The sequence below is a fragment of the Miniopterus schreibersii genome (genome assembly GCF_964146895.1).
Source record: "Miniopterus schreibersii genome assembly, chromosome: 11".
NCBI classification, from domain to species: domain Eukaryota; kingdom Metazoa; phylum Chordata; class Mammalia; order Chiroptera; family Miniopteridae; genus Miniopterus; species Miniopterus schreibersii.
In genome coordinates, this window is record NC_138111.1 from 68,134,332 (window position 1) to 68,156,657 (window position 22,326).

A 22,326-nucleotide genomic window follows, 5' to 3' on the forward strand; every position below is an offset into this window, starting at 1 on the left:
CAATCTTTTCCATCTTATGGCACGCATAAACTAGTTACCAAAATTCTGCAGCACACCAAAAATATTTTTTGCCAATCTGACCAAAAAAAAAAAAAAAGTAGGTATAATTTTTATTCATTCACACCAGACAGCTATTGTTCTATTGGCTGTCATTTTTTTTTTTTTAATTTGACAATCTAAGGGAAAAGAGGTTAGTGCCACTGATTATATAGTCAGGTATTGCAGATTTTAAAAATTCTTGTGGTACACCAGTTGAAAATTGCTGCCCTAGAGTGTAACTGTGGGGAATTGTAACCCACCCCACCATTCTTTTGACATTGTTTCTGTAAATGCTGACTCTGACTAATGCAGCTTGTAGATAAACAGCTTGTTTGTATAAGAATCCAAGGAACTAACTTCAGAAGATGCAGACTCCGACCTTCAGTCACCCCAGTCCCGGGAGATTTGCTGACTTTCAACCATAGAACCAGGATGACGGAGACCAGGATGATGCACACCAAACCATCACTTGACCAGTTTGAGATACTTACTAGCTGCATGTAGGGAACTCTTCAACCCCCTCCCCTTAATTTCTTTGTTCTGTTTTCCCTCTTCCTCCTTATAAAAACCTCTCCCTGCTCTGAGATGTGAAGATGGGCTTTTTGACAAGAGTCCCCCATCTTCTCAGGTTACTCGCACTTGAATAAACCTCTTTCCTTTTTTACCAGCATCTGTCTCACAAGTTTGGCTTTTGTGGCGGCAGGCAGTCAAACTTGGGTTTCAGTTACTAGAGTGAAGTTCCTGTAACTCCATCACAAAAGTACACAGTAAGTATTTCTCCAATCCTTTCTCAGAGGAATCTATGGCCATTTGCCAGGGTAACCATTGCACTGGGAAGGTCGAGGGCATGTCAGGACATTTCTTCTCAGGTGAAGGACAAGGTGTTGCACCTCAAATGTCTCACTACTTAAAAAAAGTTTTGGTTGGTCTCTTTGAAATTCAAGTTTGAAGGAAAAAGTACTAAACTTAGGAATACTGCTCTGATTCATTTATTGGATAACCTTGGGCTCTCAATGATTATAGGTCCTAGTTCCTGGAGATAGGAGTGGAGACAATTCTTTCAGGAGTCACAGCAATTTTCCTGTTAGGTGGAAGCTGTGATGACCACCTGCCTACTCTTTGTTCTTTGTCAGTGGCCTAAGAGACAAAGAAAAGTAACTATCATGATTGGGGTTATAACTAACCATCAGGGACTAGGATTGCTAGTATGTAATGGTAGTAGGCTATTGTATCTGGAACCTAGAAGTAACTGGGGTTTCCCTAAACTGGTATACCAGCAATACATTTCAGTGAGCACAGAAACAACCACAACTATCACATTGGGAATGAAGGTCAGAGGTTACCCCACCAAGCAAACAGCCCAGACTGTCCAAAGGGGCATTAAAGTGAAAGGAATCCAGCAGAAGGGACTATCTCATGTCACTAACTCTTGCCATATCAGTACTGGCCACCAACTGGGACTCTGGTCACACTTGTAAAGAGTAAGGATGCCTTCATTCTCAGTGGAGGAGGCCTCATAGTGTAGTAGAGGTGTATATAATGGGAGGATGTAAGGGGTACAAAGCATGGACTGAGTTGGGACACAAAACATGTATACCTTCTCAAATTCCCAAAACAACTTCTCTCTCGTGGTTGGCACCCCATCTGCACCAAGCTCCCACCCACTTTGGGAGATGACTGAGGCACTCACTGCAGCCACTTAGGTGCTGGACCATGCAACTAGAGATGCACAGCATCTAAGCTAGTACCTCAAAAGCTATACTCTCAGAGTCAAGGAGATTAGGATGTAAACCTACCCTCTCCCCTGCCAATTGCAGGGACTGACAGAAGGCAACCACGGTGTTGGTCAGAACAGATGAGGTGGGGAGCTGAGAACTGTGACCCTGATCCTGCACTAGATGGATTTGTACTACTGGAACACATACCTTGGATTGGCCAAAGACCTTCAGACTGTGAACAGGGAGGGAAGCAGCCTCCATCATTAGGATCCTGTATCCCCACATGACCAAAAACACTTGCCATCATCTAGATTTCTACGCCCTGCTCCTTTTTTGGCCAGCCTAATAGTGTAGTGATATGTCTTTATTTTGTTGTAATTACTAATGGTTTGAGCATTTTATCCTATACTTCAGGGTTTGGTTTGTTTCTTCTCCTGTAAAGTACATTTCATATTAGCTCATTTTTGGAGCTGCTGTCAATGGCATGTCTTTTAATTTTGGTTATGGTATCATGTACAAAGGATTTAAATTATGACATGGACTAATTATTTTGTTGGGTTTTGTTTTTATATTATTTAATCCTGTTTTAAAGGCCTCTCCTTTTCTTAAATTTTTCTCTATAATTTTAAAAATGTTTAGGCCCTTTACACACAAGAACTTATTTGTGCGCATGGTAGGAGGAAAGAATCAGATTTTATTCCACTTGGATAGCTAGCCCTTCCAAAACCACTTACTGAAGCATTATTTTTCCATTCTGATTTGAAGTTTCAACTATAGTGTATACCACTTTGTCTCAGTGACAAAAGTTTAATTTTGTCTTCATAACTCATAGGAAGGCAGGTCTCTCCATCCTCTAGCCTTTTGTTTCTGCAAGACTGTCTTGGCTGGCCCTAGGCGGTTGGGCTCAGTGGTTAGAGCATCAGCCTGCAGACTGAAGGGTCCCAGGTTTGATTCCGGCCAAGGGCACGTACCTCAGTTGCAGGCTTGATCCCCAGCCATGGTTGGGGTGCATGCAGGAGGCAAACAATCCATGTGTCTGTCTCACCCCTCACATCGATATTTCTCTTTCTCCCTCTCGTTTTCTCTTGTTATGTCCGAGAATCAGATCCCCTATGCAGTGGAAAGACAATCACTCCAAAGCTGATAATGTAACAGCAAAAGGGACTTTTATTCCAGCTAGCTGGGGTTCGGTTGTATCCAACGCAGTGGAATTCTGACTCGAACCCCGATCCAAATTTACAACAGGCTTATAGGGTTACAGTGAGCAAGCAATCATTGTCCTTGTAAGGGCTGTAAATTCTTTAGGAAGGGTGGGCTCAGGATGTTTCTCAAGCACAGGCGCCTGAAGCTTGAGTGCACCCGGTATTTGTCAAACCCACCAATTTAAGTTAATTCCTGGAACTGCCTCCACCCTCTGCAGTTTACTGAGTCACTCATATATGCCTTTTGTCCTGCCCTGGGGCCTAGGGGCCTGCCTCTGTCTTGGTGGGTCCTCACACTCTCTCCTTTCCACTCCCTCTGAAAAGCAATATACTGAAAAAATATACTTGGGTGAGGATTTAAAAAACCCCCACCAGATTGTCTAGGCTATTATTGCACCTTTCACATATAAAATGTACATATACATTATAAAATGTACATATACATTTTATAATTATTTTTCACATTCTATCTTTAAAAACTTTCAACTTTACAGTGGAACCTCAGTTCTTGAACTTAACTCATTCTGGAAGGCTGTTCAAGAAGCGATTTGTTTGAAAACTGAATCATGTTTTCCCATTAGAAATAATGCAAATTGAATTAATCCATTCCAGACCCCCAAATGATTGTTTTAACCTTTTTTATATACAGTACATGTCTAATGTACTGTTTAATATATAAACAAACACTTCTCTTCTTAAATTTATCAAACCACCCCCTACTAGCCTCATTCCAAGGGTGCCTTTCAGGTCAGCCTTAGCTTGTCCACATATCACTACCTCCAAAATGCTGTCACTGGCTGCTTTTTGCTTTCTGCCTCTTCAATTGCCTGTGATCATTGTTTCTTTCACACCCTTAGTGACATTAGCACTCTTGATGGCTACTTTATGTTTTAAAATTGTGCTAATCATCCATTTGGACAGCAACAAAAGTATTCTCTCCTTTGTTGCCTGAGACACTTTGTCATGCTGAGGTATCAGCATGGAAGGGTTGTCAGGTCCAAAACTGAAGTTTGGTTCCACAGCCAAGACATTTTTTCCATGAGTAACTTGGTCAACAACTGAATTGTTCAAGATGGGAGACATTCGAGAAATGAGGTTTGACTGTTTTAGTATTACTTTCAATTTATGCCCTCTTTAAAATAGCAATTCTATTGATAAACATGGAATGTCTTCTCCATTCTTTAGAAAAGCTTTGTTTTTTCCACAAAGTTTTTTGTTAAATATAATTTCAAGATATGGTTTCTGCTGTTATTGTGATGGGATACTTTTCCTGTCATATTTTATAATTGTTGGTATACCAATTTTAATATATAACTGATTAAAATCATGAGGAATTTTGCTGACTAATTGTAATGATTTTGTTGGGTTTCTAGAAATAGTATTTTTTTTGGAATTATGGTTAATATACCTCTTTCTAATATTTTGGAAGCCGGACAACAAATGGGTCCAGGCGGCCTGTCACTACATGAGCCAATTGAGCAGAGACAGGGTTGAATCATAATGAGTGTTCATTCCAATATTGCATGGGAGAGTAGTGGGTCATCCACGAAAATCTGCTCTAACCCCCACCCCTCCTCATAAACCAGCTGCTTCTATTGAGTAGAAGGACAAAGATTACACAGGAAAGTAGGAATTACAGGCATGGGGAAGTAGGTGAGGTATAGTGGTTACAGGTTACAGGCAATGTGGGCTGGGGGTCAAAAAGGGCAGGTGCCTCAGGGATTCCATTGTTCCCAGGAACATGCTGTTAATCTTTCCATGAAGATGGGAAATTCTTGGAAAAGGATAGACTGCATTCCAAGGGTAATTCCCATGTCCTGGGGCATACAACTCCCAGCCAGGTTAGAAAGTGCTTTCTCTAATCAGAACAGAATAAAGCATAAAGCTTAATATTTCTTATAACTATAGCTAGTCCCCACTATTCTATTTCTGCCCTTAACATTTTAAAACTTAATTTTGTTTTTAAAAAGTATTACATTTTTTAGCACCACCAAGGTAACTCTTAATTATGGTGGTGACATCACCCTTACATTGTTCCTAACTCCAGTGGAAATGTTTCTAATTATTAAGCATGTTTGCTGATTCTTTTAGATTTCCTTTATCAAGTTAAGAGAATTATCTTCTGTGCCTATTTCATTGAGATTTTATTTCTACTTCATCTATCTTAAAGTGTTTTAAATCCTGTGTGTGTGCATGTATTCAAAGGCACTCTTTTTTTAAAAAAGGAATTATTGAATTATAATTAGCAATTAATATTTTTGAATTTGTAAAGACTTCACTTGTGGTCACTTGCTGGGGAGATTTTTTTAAATGTTTTATATCTTTTTAATACAGAATATCCTAGGCTGCATGAAGAATTCATGGACCACAGGCTTCTGTAAACCTCAAGAGGGGCCACTAAGGTTGTCATCCCCCAGCTGCACGGTGCCCACTTCATGCTGTAAAAGGCAGCTTTTCAGAACTTGGATTTACAAGGCTTGAGAGTGTGGCATAGCTCCTAAGTGTCTCTTCATGAGGCCACATTTTCCTGATAAGAGCCCATCTGCTAGATTCAGCACTCACCTCCGCAAGATTCACAGGATCTCCCAGAACTGTGTTCCCATGAAGACTCCCTTACCAGGCCCTTCTCACCCCCAGAGCAGTGGTCCCTAGAGCTGCTCATTCTTGGGCACTGACTTGACCTCAGCCTAAGGCTACAGCTGAGGACTGAGCGTCTGGCCCAGAACTGCTTCCCTAGTCGCCATGTGTCCAAGCCTCTCAGGTGGACCCATACACTCAACCTTCCCTTAGATGATCTCTAGTCTCTTGCCAAAACCTCTTTCCCTGTGTCTTCAGCAAAACCCCCTATATCTCAGCTTAACTGAATTTTTCCTTCATCCTTTGAATGTAACAGCAGTTTCCCTCCTTGCTGTGTTGTATTTATTTCAGCTCATTTCTCCTCTCCCCCTCTGCTGTATATGGGATGCATTAGTACTGTATTACCACTCAGGCCATGAGTTTTATTTATTTATTTATTTATTTATTTATTTATTTATTTATTTATTTATTTAATCTTTGTTGTTGAAAGTATTACAGCGAAGCAGAGCACTCCCATTTCAACCTTTACAACTGCTACTTTGAAGATAAGCAGGAGCAACAACATTTGGTAAACAATGACCTCTTCCCCTTCTCCTGGCTCTTTGTAAACTTTGTCAAAGGTTTCCACCCATAAAAATTCCAGGGAGTAAATTCCAGGGAATAGTTAACCACGAAAGTTAATGAACGCTTATCTCAGCTTCTGTCTGCTGCTTCATTAGTCCCCCACCTGCTCCCTCAGCCAAACAGAATGTGGTTTTTGCCTTTATATTCTCCCTGCAAAGACTGTACGGGGCTGCGAGTCTGTTTAGGGCATGAGCCCCTAGTAGCCGCCTGCTTAATAAATTCCAAACGCTCAATTCAGTCTCTGTGTGAATTAATCTCTCGAAAACTGGGTATAACAACAGATGTCCCCTTTTTTCCCACCCCGCATCCACCCCACCCCCAGGCCTTCTCCATACCAATGTGTGTGTCCATGGGTTATGCTTATAAACATGTAAGTTCTTTGATTAATCTCTCACCACCTACTCCCCCACCCCACCTTCCCTCTGAGATCCCTCAGTCTTTTCCACGCTTCTATGTCTCTGGATCTATTTCGTTCATCAGGTTATTTTATTACATTCCACATATAAATGAGATCATGTGGTACTTGTTTTTCTCTGACTGGCTTATTTCACTTAACATAATACTCTCCAGTTCCATCCATGCTGTCCCAAAGGGTAAGAGATCCTTTTTCACAGCTGCATAGTATTCCCTGGTGTAAATATCCCACAGCTTTTTATCCACTCATCAACTGATGGGCACTTGGGCTGTTTCCAGATCTTAGTTATTGTAAATTGCACTGCAATGAACATAGGGGTGCATAAGTTTTTTCTGATTAGTGTTTCAGGATTCTTAGGATATATTCCTAGAAGTGGGATCACTGGGTCAAATGGCAGCTCCATTTTTAATTTTTTGAGGAAACTCCACACTGTTTTCCACAGTGGCTGCACCAGTCTGCATTCCCACCAGCAGTGCATCAGGGTTCCCCTTTCTCCACACCCTCGCCAGCACATGTCATTTGTTGATTTGTTGATGGAGCCATTCTGACAGGTGTGAGGTGATACCTCGTTGTGGTTTTAATTTGCATCTCTGATGATTAGTGACTTTGAGTATTTTTCCGTATGTCTCTCGGTCATCTGTATGTCCTCTTTGGAGAAGTGTCTATTTAGGTCCTTTGCCCATTTTTCAATTGGATTGTCTTCCTCTTGTTAAGTTGTATCAGTTCCTTATATATTTTGGATACTAACCCTTTATCAGATGTGTCATTGGCAAATACGTTCTCCCATATAGTGGGCTCCTTTTTCGTTTTGTTGATGGTTCCTTTTGCTGTGCAGAAGCTTTTAATTTTGATGTAGTCCCATTTGTTTATTTTCTCCTTTGTTTCTCTTGCTCTAGATGTATTGGCAACCGTTGCTATAAGAGATGTCTATGATTTTGCTGCCTATGTTTTCTTCTAGGATTTTTATGGTTTTACAACTTACATTTTAAGTCTTTTATCCATTTTGAGTTTATTTCTGTGTATGGTATAAGTTGGTGGTCTAGTTTCATTTTTTTGCATGTGCCTGTCCAATTTTCCCAACACCATTTATTGAAGAGGCTGTCTTCACTCCATTGTATGCTCTTGCCTACTTGATCCCTCCAACTTTGTTCGTCTTTCTCAAGATTGCCATGGGTATTCGGGGTCAGGCCATGAGTTTTAGAATATCCAGTAAAATGGTGACAGACCCCCTAAGAGTTTGGCCTTGAAGCCAGTTCCAAGAGCTAACAAACACCTTGGGTTTTCAAATGCACCAGTTATATAAGGTATTAACATGAGGGGGAGAGCATATGGGAATTCTCTGTCTTTACAACTTCTACAAGTTGAAAATTATCCCAAAATAAACCTTAATTAAAAAAAAAAAAAAAAAAGGACTTTGGATTTTCTCCTTTTGGGGAAATGACTGCATTTGGTATCTGGTCTTGGCTTTAGAGTATTATAGTTGCTATGTTGGGTAAAATGTTGTCAAAGTGCAAATATGATAAATAGAGTATATCTGGGCATTGGGCAGCCATAGTGCTGGTAGACTGGTAGAGGGCTTTGTATCCTCATTTTGTTTTCAAGGATGTTTTCCTTCCTAATTTTAAGTTTTCCTGTGTGAGCCTTGGCTGGGAGCACCTACTACTGAAGCTGAGGGGCCAGACTCTCATATCCTGGCATTGATGTCGTGGGCATGTCACCTAGTTGGCAAATCAAAACGCACAGCCACACCTACACATGGCATTCTGAGCCTCAAGAAGACACACTCCCTCAGGGACAGCGGGGACATTTTCAGATGGTGGCATTATGGTAGAGCCAGGGGACGTGGTGATGCCAGCAACAAAGCAAGGGGTGCTCCATGCCAGGCCTCACTGGAGCAGGCCCTGGCTGCTGGCTGCTCCCTGGCTTCCGTTGGTTCCAAGCCTGTTTCTCCAGCCTTCCCACTGACCTAGTAGGATACTCTCTTTCCTTCTAACAAACTCCTCTTTGGGTGTTAGTTAGCCTGATTGCTGTTCTTTTGCTTGTAATTAAGAACTCTGAATGATACACCCACACCAGTCAGGGCTTCTGAGTGGACTAAGTCCAGGGGCACTACTGTCAAAAAATACAAAACAGCCTCCCTATAGCTATGTCACGTGGTGCCATGGAACCCACCTACACGACAGCAAGAACTATTTATTCATGTGTCTACAGCACACTGCACAAGAATAGGAAGGTAAAATATATTTACTTAAGTGTGTGAGCAACAAAAACCATCCTGTCACAACCCCAGCACTTCACGGGTGGGCTTTCTAGTCCCCACCGCGCACTCTCCCTCCCACCACTTACTATCTGAATAGCCCTGGGCAGGTTGTGAGGCAGCTGGCACTCGGGCCAACAACAGGTTAATGACTCTCCTGCTGCATTTCCTGTTTCTTGTCTGAAAAACAGACAATCACACCTGCTTTATTGGTTTGCTGTGACAATTTAAATAAACTCACATAACACAGAGCCCGGCCCTAGAAGGCATTTGAAAATTACTACGCCCTTTCCCAACGTTGAAAAAATAGTCTCCCTATAGTCTTTAGTCTTTGTATGTATACAAGCGCTTCACCAAAGTGAGATGATCTTCAACCAATGCAGTCGCCTTGGCCTCGTTGCACTTGGAAGTAATATGACCTTAGAATGCTCGTGCCAGCGCTTCTGGCTTCCACGCCCACGATGCTCGTGCTGTCACTTTCCACCTGGGTAAATCCACTGAGAAGGGAAGGACATGCTGCGTGTTAACTTGAGACAAGGACAGATGGTAGGGAACTGGGCCTTCACATGTAACCTCATACCACCTCCACCCAACCGCCCAGCCATGCTCAAGGACCTACATTCATGTGAAACAATTAGCAAATACCATCACATCTGCAGGGGGAATATCAGCTTTGGACCCTCCTGAGAGTATCTGCCTTGAATCAGTGACCTCGGCTACTCTGGAAGCTTCTGAGACAGGATGGGGGGTGCCTAATCCAATTTTGGCAGATCAGAGTCGCTTCCCCAGAATTTAGAATCATCAGTTGCTGTTCAGTCTTGGTGAAAATGTGAACACAGCAGCTAATGGGGCAGCCAGTTTCCGTGATGTTAACCTGTGTTTGCCTAGCCTTAGACACACATACAATGTGCTGTTCTAAGGCATTAGAGAAAAATGAAACAGGCACGTAGAAAACCAAATCAAACCAAGCAAAAAACAAACAAACCAGAGAAGAAACTTGAGTTTTCTATAAAAGCCCAGAGGTGGGCTACAGATCCCTTCTGAAAGGCTGCCGCTTTGGCCTTCATGAAATACCTTTCAGCTTAAACTCCATGCTAACTTACTGTTTCTTTAAGTAGCAACTAAAGTTCTATTCAACTTAGAAATTAATAGCAATAGTGGAATGTGGCAGTTTCCAGACTCTCAGAAAACTGCAGCATTGGCTGGTCTATACAGGGGCTGAGCAGCGGGCGGCTGCTCCCCGACTGGCCAGCCAGCCAGCGATCACTGTGGTTTTTTGGGCAAAGAAAGTTGAATTTGCATCTGTTTTCTCTCTTCAGAGAATTCTTCCTCTTAGTCTTTTTTCTTCAGTTGATTTTTAGTAAATTTGCAGAGTGGTGCGACCATCACCACGATCCAGTTTTAGAATATTTCCATCACTCCAAAAAGATCTGTTGTACCTTTACCTGTAGTGAATCCCATCCTACTCTCAGCCGTGGGCAGCCACTAAATTATCTTCTGTTCCTACAGACTTGCCTCTTCTTGATGTCATATAAATGGAATCATATAGCACGTATCTTACACATCTGGCTTCTTTCATGTAGCACAATGTCTCTGCATTTCACCCATGTCAAGTGTATGTCAATGTGCCATTCCTTTATATAGTTGAGTAATATTCACCTGTATGGATGTACCACAGTGAATTTATCCACATACTGGCTGGCATTTGCAGTTTGCACTTTTTGGGATGAGTAAAGCTGCTAAGAACATCCCCGTGCAAGTCTCTGTGTAGGTGTGTGTCTATTTCTCTTGGGTAGATAGGAACATTCACATAGTCTTGGTGTAGATGAGTTTATTTCCTTAGGTATATAAAAACATTCCTGTAAGGTCTTTGTGCAGACATATGTCTGTTTCTCTTGGGTAGATCCTAAGGGCATGCTGCTAGGTTCCTGGCAAATTTATGTCTAATACACATTTTCTTTGAAGAATCAGAATGCGTATTCAGAGGAAACTAAAGAGTTTCTAGAAAGTTTTTGTTATCTCTTGCAGCATTCACCAAGGTGCCAAAAAAGAGACAAAATGTTGCACATCTGAGAACTTACAGGGAACAGCAACATAAAATTTAAGTTGAATCTCTACTAATTCTTAATCTTACCAGAAAACTGCATTTATTTACTGAAAAGAACTAAGATTCTCCTGTATTAGGAATTAGCTTTAATAACTGTCTTCAAACAACTACTGATTTACAATTCAGAAAGTATGTAGTTTTGTTACAGAAACCTGTAATTTCTGAAATATTTGGTTTGGGGCATCGTATTTTTTCATTTAAGACTGTAAGATGTTTCATGGACACCGACAAGTGTGGTGACTGTCGGTGGGGCAAGAGAGGTGGGTGGAGGTGGAAGAGGGCATGGGGGTAAATAGTGATGAAAAAAATTAAAATAAAATTTAAAAATAAATAAAAGATTATGTTTGTCACAGGAGGCTGAATTTACCCCACACCTCATGACAAGAAACTGACAACTATTCCAAATGGAATATAAAATCTGGAAGCCCTGTCCTCTCTGTAACACTCTGGCAAGAAAGAACGTAAGTGGTTCCAAAATACTAATTTAAAAGCACAATGCAAAACAGATTCTTTCGGACTCTCACAATCTTGCCCCCACTGACTCCCACCACCACCAGGGTTGGTAAATGAATTCAGGACTGTGTGGGTTATGGAGGGAGGGCGAGAGCTGGTCTGCAAGGCTGTGTCAGGGCCCACCCCAGGCCTCAGTGGGCACCCCTGTGGGACTTCAGGTAAAATAGCCACAACTTTGCACCCCCATTTCACCTGGGCAGTGTGGCGCTCCAGCGTGGGTGGCTTTGTACACTCAAGGAGACCATGCGGAGGACGCAGAGCATCTTTCCTTTTTTAAGAGGAGGCAATAGATCTGACCAGTGACTTTCGTTGGGCCCCCAAGTAGTGAGGGGCAGGCTGGGCTAGGATCCCAAGTCCCAGTCACCTCCTTTCCAGGGTATCCTTAAAGAGATACTGCTGGGAGGCCAGGAGAGGCCATCTCACAGGCGAAGTGAAGCGATCAGATGCAATTACCTGGCCCACCGGTGGGAGCCCCCAAGCAAGTGACAGCAGCTCTTGAGGACGGGAAACTTACTGCCCTTTTTCCACAGGTAGACTCGCAAGGAGAGGTCGAAAGAAGAGGTGATGACTCGGCTCTGGTCCTTGAAATGAAAAGCTCCGTGAGGTGGGGCTGTGGCTCCCGAGACAGCGCCTCGAGTCAGGCGGGGCGAGGGCTGCACTCACCATGCACATGGCCGTGATGGGCTTCTGGTGGTCCTGGAAGGCTGCCAGCTGCAGGCCGTGTATGGTGAATAGCACCAGCTCGGACCCGGATGCCAGCAGAACCACTTGGGAGCCGTGGCCCTTCATGAGGTGAGGAGGTATCATGGTGTCTGGTAGGACGAAACTTGCGGCCTGTTGTACTTTTTGAAATAAACACACAGATTGTCATTTCTTTTTTTTTATTCAGATTGTCATTTCTTGATAGCAGCTGGAGTGTGGGACAGGCCTGCCTCTCCTAAGGTGATGCAGTACATTGAAAAGAGCAACGCTTCACAGTTACACCAGCATTCAAGGCTGAACCACGCGTTCCCTCCCTAAACCGCCCACTCTGGCTCTCCCGTCAAGCCCAATCCTTACTTACAGGGGACACTGTGCATGTGGAAGTGACAGTGTCTGGCACAAGTATCATCCAGGGAATGGGGAGAATTAATACCCTTCCTTCTACCCTTCCCTGCCTATGACGGGGTGATGGAAAAATGGCCACGTGAGAACTAAGACATTTACATCTGCCAAAAACTATTGTTGAAGACATAGTCTTTTACACCATATAGCATTCCTTGTTTATGAAAAAAAAAAAATCAAGTTGATCACTTCCTAATAGTTTAGCACCAGGAAAAAAAAATTACCTCTTTTGAAAAATTCATGCACTTTCTCATATCAGACAAGGGATTATTATACATCCTGTTTTCCCTTTTTCCTTGGCTACCAAGAAGCTCAGAATAAAATTAAGGTCAAATGATGATATGAAAGCAAATGAACATAATGCCAAGGAAAAGATGCTAAAGACCATAGGAGAGGCCTGTCAAGAGTGCTGTGGGGTTTAGGAAACAGGGAAGTGGGTCTTATTTTCCTACTGGAGTAGGGGCCTCAGGTAAGAGAAGAGCTGCGGCTTTTACTCACCTTAGCATGCACTCGCTGCGGGAACAGTGCCTCTGATGCAGTTGTGAAAAGGGAGGTAGGGACGAATGGAAGTGGGGAAATGAGTTAGGAGAGAGCAGACTGTAAGCCGACAGGAGTTGATGTCTGCAGTGTCGGGGCTACACAGAGGGCCTGACACTGCAGAAGCTCAGTGCCCAACCAGTAAGTAAAATCACAGACGAGGAAACAGTTGAGTCACTGTATTCACCGAGAGGAAAGAAAAAGTGCCCTAAAGAAAACGTGAGGAACCTGCGCTTGCAGCATCCTATGCAATGCTGGTGACATGCAGACCTACAGGTCCTGACATGGGATCCTTACCCAGAATGTTTTGTGCGTCCCTGGAGTTCTTAGCCCCTAGATCATAGGTGGTGACCACCAACTGCACTCCATTGTCATTTCTGTGCATCACCACCAGCCTGGCTGCCTCATCAGGGGCCCAGCAGGCTCTGGAAGTCAGACAGATGGGGAGAGCGGTGGAGACAGGAGGCTCACCTTCCAATGGACACAGCAAGGAGTGCGTGTGGAACACCTGGGGAAGACCACCACACAGTCTCATCGCCGATGACAGGACACTTCAACCCAGGAGTGCTCTGAAAGCCCCTGCTGGCAGCTCTTCCCAGGGACCCACACCCACACCCACACCCACACCCACAGTGTGCTCTTTCTGCTGGGCCTTATCCGGGTAATGAAGCTGTCCCACTGTGTCAGCATCTCCTCATGCCTGATCTGAACACTCTCCCATCCTCACTCACTCGAGCCACCAAATGTCTTATGACATTCCATGGACATGTCCCTAAGGCCCCAAGCCCCTTCAGAACTAACTCTGCCCTCTCTAGCCAGGCAACTAACCCCTTCTGGCCTGCGGGCAACAGAGCAGCTTGGAAAGAGCCGAGGCTCTGGACAGAGGCCAGCACCACCACTGCCCAGCTAGTGGCCCCGAGTGGCCGCAGACTTAGTCCTATACGAGAAGCCACCCTCCCAGACGCATTTGGCAAGACTGGGCACAGCATCCACTACCTGTGCACACTAAGCCTGGCCCTTGGGACAAGGGACACAGCCCAGCACTGACCTTGGGGCTCAGATCTGAGTCCTGTGCCAATGCGAACACCCACTTGCAGTCAGGAGAGCACAGCAGACTGGTGGGGTGGTTCGGGAACACGCTCACCCTGGACAGCAGCTGCAGCCCGGGCACCGTCAGTGTGCAGAGTGCTCCGTCGGCACAGGCCGCCTGCAACGCAAAGGTGCAGTGACCATCTGTGTCCTCACGTTCTCGCCCAAGGAACAGGTGGCAACTGTATAACTACTTCCTTGCTGGGGCAAAATGCCACTTATTAGGTAGGTCAAAAGTAATGAATTCACTCAAACAATTCCAGAGCAAACCCTCTCTTCCCTCCACACAGAAGCAGAAGTGTGGCCGCTGGCACCCTTGCTATCCATCATCCTCAAATGCCATTCTGCAGCCTGCCCTGCCTTTTCTGTTTCCAAATAGTCTTTGGAAATCTTTCCACGTCAGAGGACATTTCTCCATGACTTTTTACTTCCTCTCATTACGATGGAAATTTAAGTTGTTTACAGATTTCATTACCATGAGCAATCTTTGTGCAGCAATGCCAATATTTCCTCCTAAGAGATCCCTAGAACTGGAATCATTAGCTTCAAAGAGTATCAGACTTAAAACTTAAGAGGGAAAAAAACAAGTTTTTAAAAAATTTTTCAATCTATATTCTTATTTGCCATGTATAAAAATGTTTTTCATCGAACTTATTGTAATACCAATTTTTAAAATGTTTCTCATCCAGTAGGTGAAAAGCCTTGTGGTGTCACTGTCTTGGTTACGGGTTGGGATTCACACCTTTATATATATATTACTGGCCATTTGTAATTTTCTCTATGAACTGACTACTCATATCTTCACCTGTTTTTCTACTAAATTGCTACGCTTCAAACAATCAGATATTAATGCTTTGTTCAATAAGATACAGTGTCTTAATTTTATAATACTCTACAGTTCAGACACTTTTAATTTTTTAGGTAAATCTGTGTATTTTTTCAATTCCAGGTTTTATCTTGCCTATTAGGCCAGGCGCATCCCAGGTTGATTTTAAAAACCACTTATATATTCCCCAGATAATTTTATTACTGCCTTTTACATTTAGTTTTAATTATTCTAAATGTGTTTCTACAGATGAAGTGATGTGGGAGTGGTTTCATTTCTCTTCCCTAACGGCCAAGTGCTCCACTTCCTAACAGCCTGTCCTGCACCTACTGCTTTAAAAGAACATTGTTCCACAGACATGTGCCCATGGAACACAGCCTGGACTTTCTGTTCAACTGATGTAAAAACACCTATTCTTACTGTCAAGAAAACATAAAAACTTCAAAACGCACAGAAAATGACAACATTCAAACAAGGTCATGAAAAGAAAAAGTGAGAAGCAACACATTTTAGCTGGTAAAACTGTCCCAAAGGACAACCAGGAATCTGAGATCTGTAGCCACATGGACAGGGGTTAGATGTCATAAAATAAGCATCTGAACGGACACCCTGAATTCAACATTCAGAAAGGAAATGGACAAAAACACACACCAAGATATGAAATAAGAGCTAAATTAATTCAGGAAAGATACTGATAGAGAAGTCCCCTCGCCTGCCTGGAGTGGCTCGGCCAGCAGAGCGTCGTCCCGTGCACCGAGAGGTCCGGGCCCAGGCCAGGCTGCGGGTTCAGTCTCTGGTCAAGGTGCCATGTAGAAGGCGACCGATAGATGTTTCTCTCTCTCCCTTCCTCTCTCTCTAAAAAAATATATCAATAAAAACATATCTTCAAAAATGAAGATAATAAACCGGAGACAGAAAACACTTCACTGAACAAACAAGGGCAGGGAGGGGAGGGAAGGGAAAGACAAAAGGAGAGAGGAGAAGCAGAATGAAAGGCTAAAATGATCGCAAAGCATCCGAGAAGACAGGCAAGAAGATCTAATAAGCATGAATGAAGTTCCTAAAGGAAAACTTCATTAATGGATTAATATTTAAAATTCATATACAGTGAAACTTTCTAGAAATAAAAGGCCTGAGCTTGTGTACTGAAAGGCTCATATGTTCTTGGGAAAGCTGACGCAGGATGACCACTGCAGGCATGTCACAATAAAACTAGACTTCAGATATTTCAAAATATCTTTAAGGCTTTTGCTTTTAAAAATTGAAGTGTCTAACAAGAAAAGTCAGCGTACCAGTAGACTTTTCAACAGAAACATAAACAGGGAAATAACATTTTCACATAATTCAAGAGACATGTGAGCAGGGGTCTGGTGCCCAGCCAGGCCATCCTTCCGCATCAAGACTACAGAGAAGGGGAGCCTCGCCGACTCATGGAATATCAAATACAGGATTTCTTCATGGATCCTTTATGGTCTTACTCCTCAAAGGGACTGGAAGCACTAAGATTCCCAAGAAGCCTGTTAAAAAGTCAGCATCTCAGGAATCCCCAGGGACCGACTGAATCAGAAGCTGCCTTCACACACGAGCCGCGGGTGATTCGCGGCCTGTGTCCCAGTGATGTCTAAGCAGCTCTGGCCCAGTCTCTTGCCCTCTCTTCCGCACTTACCACTCTGGAATCCCTGTTTCGTTCTCAACCATTCCTTTTATCTGTCACTTCACTAATTCTCTTCCATATTCTAACTTTTTAATTGATGTATATAACATGCATATGGCAAATTGCACAGAACATAAATGTAGAGCTCGATAAATTATTAAAAAGAAAATATTCATGTCACCACTTAAGCTAAGAAGCAGAACTCGCCAGTGCCCACAAGCTCCACTTGCCTCCCCAATCTCTGTGGTTCCACTGTCCACCCTGCTATCAAATCCATTCACTGACCTCTTGACCTTTGGTATTCAGTTTTTCTGTTCTAGAGTTTCTACTTGGTTCTTTTCTAAATCACTATGTCATTTTTTATAGCTTTTAAAAAAATTTTATTGAATTTATTGGGGTGACATTGGTTAATAAAATTATATGGGTTTCAGGGATACAATTCTATATACATCATCTGTATATTGTATTGACTTGACCCAAAGTCAAGCCTCCTTCCATCACCATTTATTCCCCCTTAACCCTCTCCTACCTCCCCCCACAACCCGTCCCTGCGGGTAAGCACCCTGCTGTTGTCTGTGTCTATGTCATTTTTCATAGTTTTAAGTTCTCTGCTGAGCTTTATCTCCCTGATCATAGCACACACTGGTGTCTCAGTGTCCGTGTCTAATAGCCGCATTATCTGAAGCCTCTGTGGCTCTCTCAACATGGTCTGCTCTTTATCCTGCCAGTCCTAGTTGGTACTATTTTTTTTAATTCCTACCCAAGGATACGTTTTTATTGATTTGAGAGAGAGAGGAAGGTAGAGGGAGAGAGAAACATTGATGTGAGAGAGAAACAGTTGCTTCCCATTCACGCCCCAACCGGGGATCAAACTTGAAACCCAGGTACATGCCCCCACCAGGACCTGAACCTGCCACCTTTTGGTGTACAGGATGACGCTCCAACAAACTGAGACACCTGGCCAGGGCTAGTTGGTACTATTCTTATCCCCTAGTTAGCTGTAAGTGTGTGCTGAATGCTATATCTGAAAAGAGAAGTAATGTGAGGCCTGGGATAACGTTATCATTTTCCAGAAAGGATATTCGTTTACTCCGACCAGGTGACAGGAGTGCTAAGCTGCAGCAGGTGCAAGGACTGTTTCTTCCAGCCCAGATTTACTGTGAGATTGCAACACTGATAATCCACCCAATGCTCCAACCCTTCAGGGCGCTGTACTCCAGCTTTCTTGTGCCCTTGGCTTGGAGACAGCTAACACCTGTTAGGGGCAGAGATGTTGACCATGCTCTGTAGACTGATTGTTAGCTATAGTTATAAGAAATATTGATCATGCTCTGTTAACTGTGATTGTTCTGTTCGAATTAGAAAAAGCACTTTCTAACCGGGCTGAGGGTTGTATGCCCCAGGACATGGGAATTACCCTTGGAATGTGGTCTATTCTCCTTATCTGAGAACTGCCCATCATCATGGAAAGATTAACAACGTTGTTCCCTAAACAATGGAGTCCTGGAGGCACCAGCCCTTTGAGACCCTCAGCCCACCTTGCCTGCTTCCCTGTGCCTGTAATTCCTACTTTCCCATGTAATCTTTGACCTTCTACCCAATATAGGCAGCTGGCTTGGGGGGGTGGGGGCAGCAGAGCAGATTTTCATGGATGAACATTATTGCTCTCCCAATTTGCTGGCAATACTGGAATAAATGCTCATTTATGATTCAACCCTGTCTCTGCTTAATTGGCTCAAGTAGTGACAGGCAGCCAGGACCCATTGTTGTCTGGTTTCACACCCACAGACGCTCCTGAGAGCCCCATCACTCACCAGCAGGAGGGGGCCCTCCGGATGATCACAGGCCTCCAACGCAGACGAGTGTGTAGGTAGGCAGAAGGAAGCTGACTCCAACCCATTCGCTGCTTCCCACACTTTGATTAGTCCCTGCTCGTCCACAGTGACAACCAGCTGCAGCTGAGGGTAAGTTACCAAATTCACCAGAGCAGCAGGCTGTAGAGGACTCGACCAGATCTCTGTGCCCTGGGCAATGACAAAATTAATATAACAACTAATATAGGGCCCATTTATTTCATAAACACACATTCTTTCCATTCAGCCCTCACCCCGCACATACTGGGACATGCAGATGAAAAGGGCTCCATCCCCACCCTCACAGGACTAACAGCATGGCAGAGAATACCATGGAGGTGGCTCAGTGTGGGTGTATGGAGACTTCTGCAGGGCTGGGTGGCATCACCAGGTGGACCAAGGGTGGGGTCCTGCATGCACACTGGCCAGTATGTTTGCTGCACTTCCAGTGGTGACCTGCAGCTCAGCTGAGGAAGGCTGGGCAGGGAGGCAGGATCCAACACTACACAGCCAGCTGGGACCTGGCCACCCATGGCTGCACACAAAACCTCCACAGGGAGAGAGTATCTCGCTCCGTCCTGGGTAGTCGGTTTCACAGATAAGCTAATGGGGCTTGTGGATATGAATGGTTTGTGTTGCATTCTGCAGCTGCCTTGACCTGAACACTGCTTCCCGACGGTGATCCCAGGAGCACCACCACTGCCAGCCCTGGCTCTGGCCCAGGCCCAGGCCCACACCCAGAAGAAACAAAGGGCCCAAGCTTGGTGGATTCCATGGGCTCTTCCCAGGATTCTGAGAACTGGATTGGAGAGGTCAAAAGCCTTAGTGCCAGGGGCCCACAGTACATTAAGACAGCATCTAAGAACCAATCCACTAGCCACTGTTTCCAAGTCTCCTAGAGCTAACACACAAGGTTTCTTTCCAATCTGGGGTTACTGTGATCCTTTTTCTACCATATGTTATCTCTTTACCATGGTCTCTATCTCTTTTTCCACCTATAAGATCTCAGTATTCTTCCACTAGTTTCTTTCTTCCCTTCAGGTCAACAAGTCAGCAGTGGATTTCTGGTGCTCAGCTCTATGCCATCACCAGGATGGAGCTCAGGCCTGTTGCTGGGCCAATGTCGAGATTCAGAAGACACAGGGCATTTACCAGTGGTTAGTGGCATGAAGTGAGCAAAGGAGCAGTTAAACTCCCCTTCCTATTTCAGAATGGGAACCAGCAGCCAGCAGAACAGGGCAGGAAGATGCTGACCAGTGACAGCCCGGGGCCCGGACTCCATTGGATGTGGCATGGAAAAGAGAGACGTGGGGCTGGGGCAGTTGGAGGCTGCTGGTGGTACCAGGTACTTGAATGCTAGAAAAAGACAAACTCAAGCCCTAGAATTCTTCAGGGAACAGTGAATAAAACATGGAGACAAATATTGTGAGTACACTGAAAACTAACAAAATGTTTTAAAAGAATAATAATTGACTGCAGGAAAAGCAAATGTTAGTTTACCTCATGGCCCGTGAAAAGCATTGATGTAATTATAATAATATAAACAATATATGCCCTTATTCTGGGACAGCAAGGTTACTCTGTGCGGAGGCAGGAGGAGAAAAGCAAAACCATTACCCCCTAATTTGGGGAACATCATTTCCTCTGGCATTGGGGAAACAGGAGTGGCATGATTGACTGGGTTTTTTTAACAAGCCTTTCAAATCTCTGACCCTTAGGCTGTGTAAAGCTGCAGTGTTGGTGGCATCCCGACCTGTCACTAATCTGTAAGGTGACTGCAAAATGTCGCCATGCTTTCATTTATTTTTTTCAAAAAGACTGTCATGACTTTTCCAAATAAATAAATATTTTTAAAATGTATTCCTGAATATAGACCCCAAAAATGTTAAATAAATAATGGAAAAATGATGACAAAACTTATATAGAATCCAGTGATTCTATACAAAAAGACTCACCCACAGTGAGCGTGGGAAGGACTGCTCCGCAGCCAGAAGCAAGGGGAGGGCACCGCGCTGGCAAAGGCAGTGCTAAGGCACTAAACTTGACAGTTTAGAAGAAACAATTTTCTAGCAAAATATAAGTGATTCAACTTGACAAGAACAAGTAAAAACCTGGAGAGAAGAGGAGCTATAGAGGGAACTGAAAAGGCAGAGACAAAAGGCCCAGCTACTTCACCAACGGCTCAATCCACCTCTTAAGAAATGTGTAATTCCTATAATATTCCTTTTATTATTTCAGGTTATAAAAAATGTTAGAAAGCTCTCTGATGCATTCTGTAAAACTAGCAACAAAATATAGACATATATAACATGAATAGAGATTAGAAGTGTTTAAGTATTATTATTCAGAGCCCTAGCAATATATTAAATACATGTGTGTGTGACACACGCATATGTATATGGGCAACACAGTGCAATGATCTGTTAGGGTTGGTTCCAGAAATGCAAGGACAGTTCAAATAATTTATTATATTTTCAAGTTAAAACTGGGAGCCATAGAAAATAATGAATAAATGCCCCCAAATTAATGGAACCTGTTGCCATATTTCGACAGCCATTCCTGACTTTTAAAGTCTCTATGCCCGTCCGGGCGTGGCTCAGCAGCTGAGCATCGACCTAGATCCAGGAGATCTCGGTTCGATTCCTAGTCAGGGCACATGCCTGGGTTGCGGGCTCGATCCCCAGGGGGGGCGTGCAGGAGGCAGCCGATCAATGACTCTCTCATCATTGATGCTTCTATCTCTCTCCCTCCCTCTCCCTTCCTCTCTCTGAAATGAATAAAAATATATTTTTTAAAAATACATATAAAATCTCTAAGTAACATCTCTCTAAATACTAGATAATATTTGCCAGACACTGAAAGCAAATATCAAATTCAAAAGAGATCTGCACAGCAAAGGAAACAACAGAATAAAAAGGCAATATATTGAATGGGAGAAAATATTCACAAACTATCAGATAAAGGGTTAATTTCCAAAATATGTAAGGAGCTCCTGTAACTCAAGACCAAAATAAAACAACCTGATTTAAAAATGGGCTAACATCTTGAACAGATATTTCTCTAAGACATTCAAATGCCCAACAGTGCTCAACGTGACTAATCATCAGGGAAATGCAAATCAGAACCACAATGAGATACCATCTCACACCTGTCAGAATGGCTGTTCTAAAAAAATAACAAGTGTTGGTGAGGATGTGGAGAAATCAGAACTCTTGTGCACTGTTGGTGGGAATGTGAATTGGTGCAGCCACTGCACAAAATAGCATGGAGGTTCCTCAAAAAATTAAAATACAATCCAGCAATCCCACTTCTAGGTATTTTTTCTAAGAATTGAAATCAAGATCTTGAAGAATCCACACTCCCATGCTCACTACAGCATTATTCACAAGAGTTAAGACATGGAAACAACTTAAATGCCCATCGATGGATGAATAAAGAAAATGTTCAGCCTTTAAAAAGAAGGAAATCCTACAACATGTGACAACATGGATGAATCTTAAGGACATTATGCTAAGTGAAATAAGCCCATCACAGAAGGGGAAATACTGTAGGATTCCACTTCTATAAGGTACTAAAATAGTCGAACTCATAGAAGCAGAGAGCAGACTGGTTGCTGCTTGCCAGGGGTTGGGAAGGAAAACAGGAGCTGCTGGCAGGCGGGTATAAAGTTTTAGTCATGCAGGACAAATGAGTTCTGGAGATTGGCCAAGCAGCACTGGGTCTATGGTTACTGTGCACTTAAAAATCTGGTCAGTCACACCTGTCAGAATGGCTCCATCAACAAATCAACAAATGACATGTGCTGGTGAGG

General features: G+C 43.5%; 1 protein-coding gene across 8 annotated transcripts in view; it reads right to left on the reverse strand.

Moving 5' to 3' along the window:
• Positions 1 to 5,329: 5,329 nt before the first annotated feature.
• CDK20 (cyclin dependent kinase 20) overlaps positions 5,330 to 22,326 on the reverse strand; it is a 43,045-nt gene continuing 26,048 nt past the window's right edge. For 4 of the 8 annotated variants that reach the window (XM_081152493.1, XM_081152491.1, XM_081152497.1 and 1 more), the window contains 6 exons: positions 18,477 to 18,686; positions 14,142 to 14,300; positions 13,391 to 13,601; positions 12,116 to 12,294; positions 11,906 to 12,033; positions 5,330 to 9,329 (listed from right to left, as the gene is read on the reverse strand). In XM_081152493.1, the coding sequence (XP_081008619.1) occupies positions 9,203 to 9,329; positions 11,906 to 12,033; positions 12,116 to 12,294; positions 13,391 to 13,601; positions 14,142 to 14,300; positions 18,477 to 18,686 (1,014 nt within the window). In that variant the 3' untranslated portion in view covers positions 5,330 to 9,202. Of the gene's footprint in view, positions 9,330 to 11,644; positions 12,034 to 12,115; positions 12,295 to 13,390; positions 13,602 to 14,141; positions 14,301 to 18,476; positions 18,687 to 22,326 lie in introns of all 8 variants that reach the window. The other 4 variants (XM_081152494.1, XR_013999935.1, XM_081152496.1 and 1 more) reach the window with 4 other exon arrangements.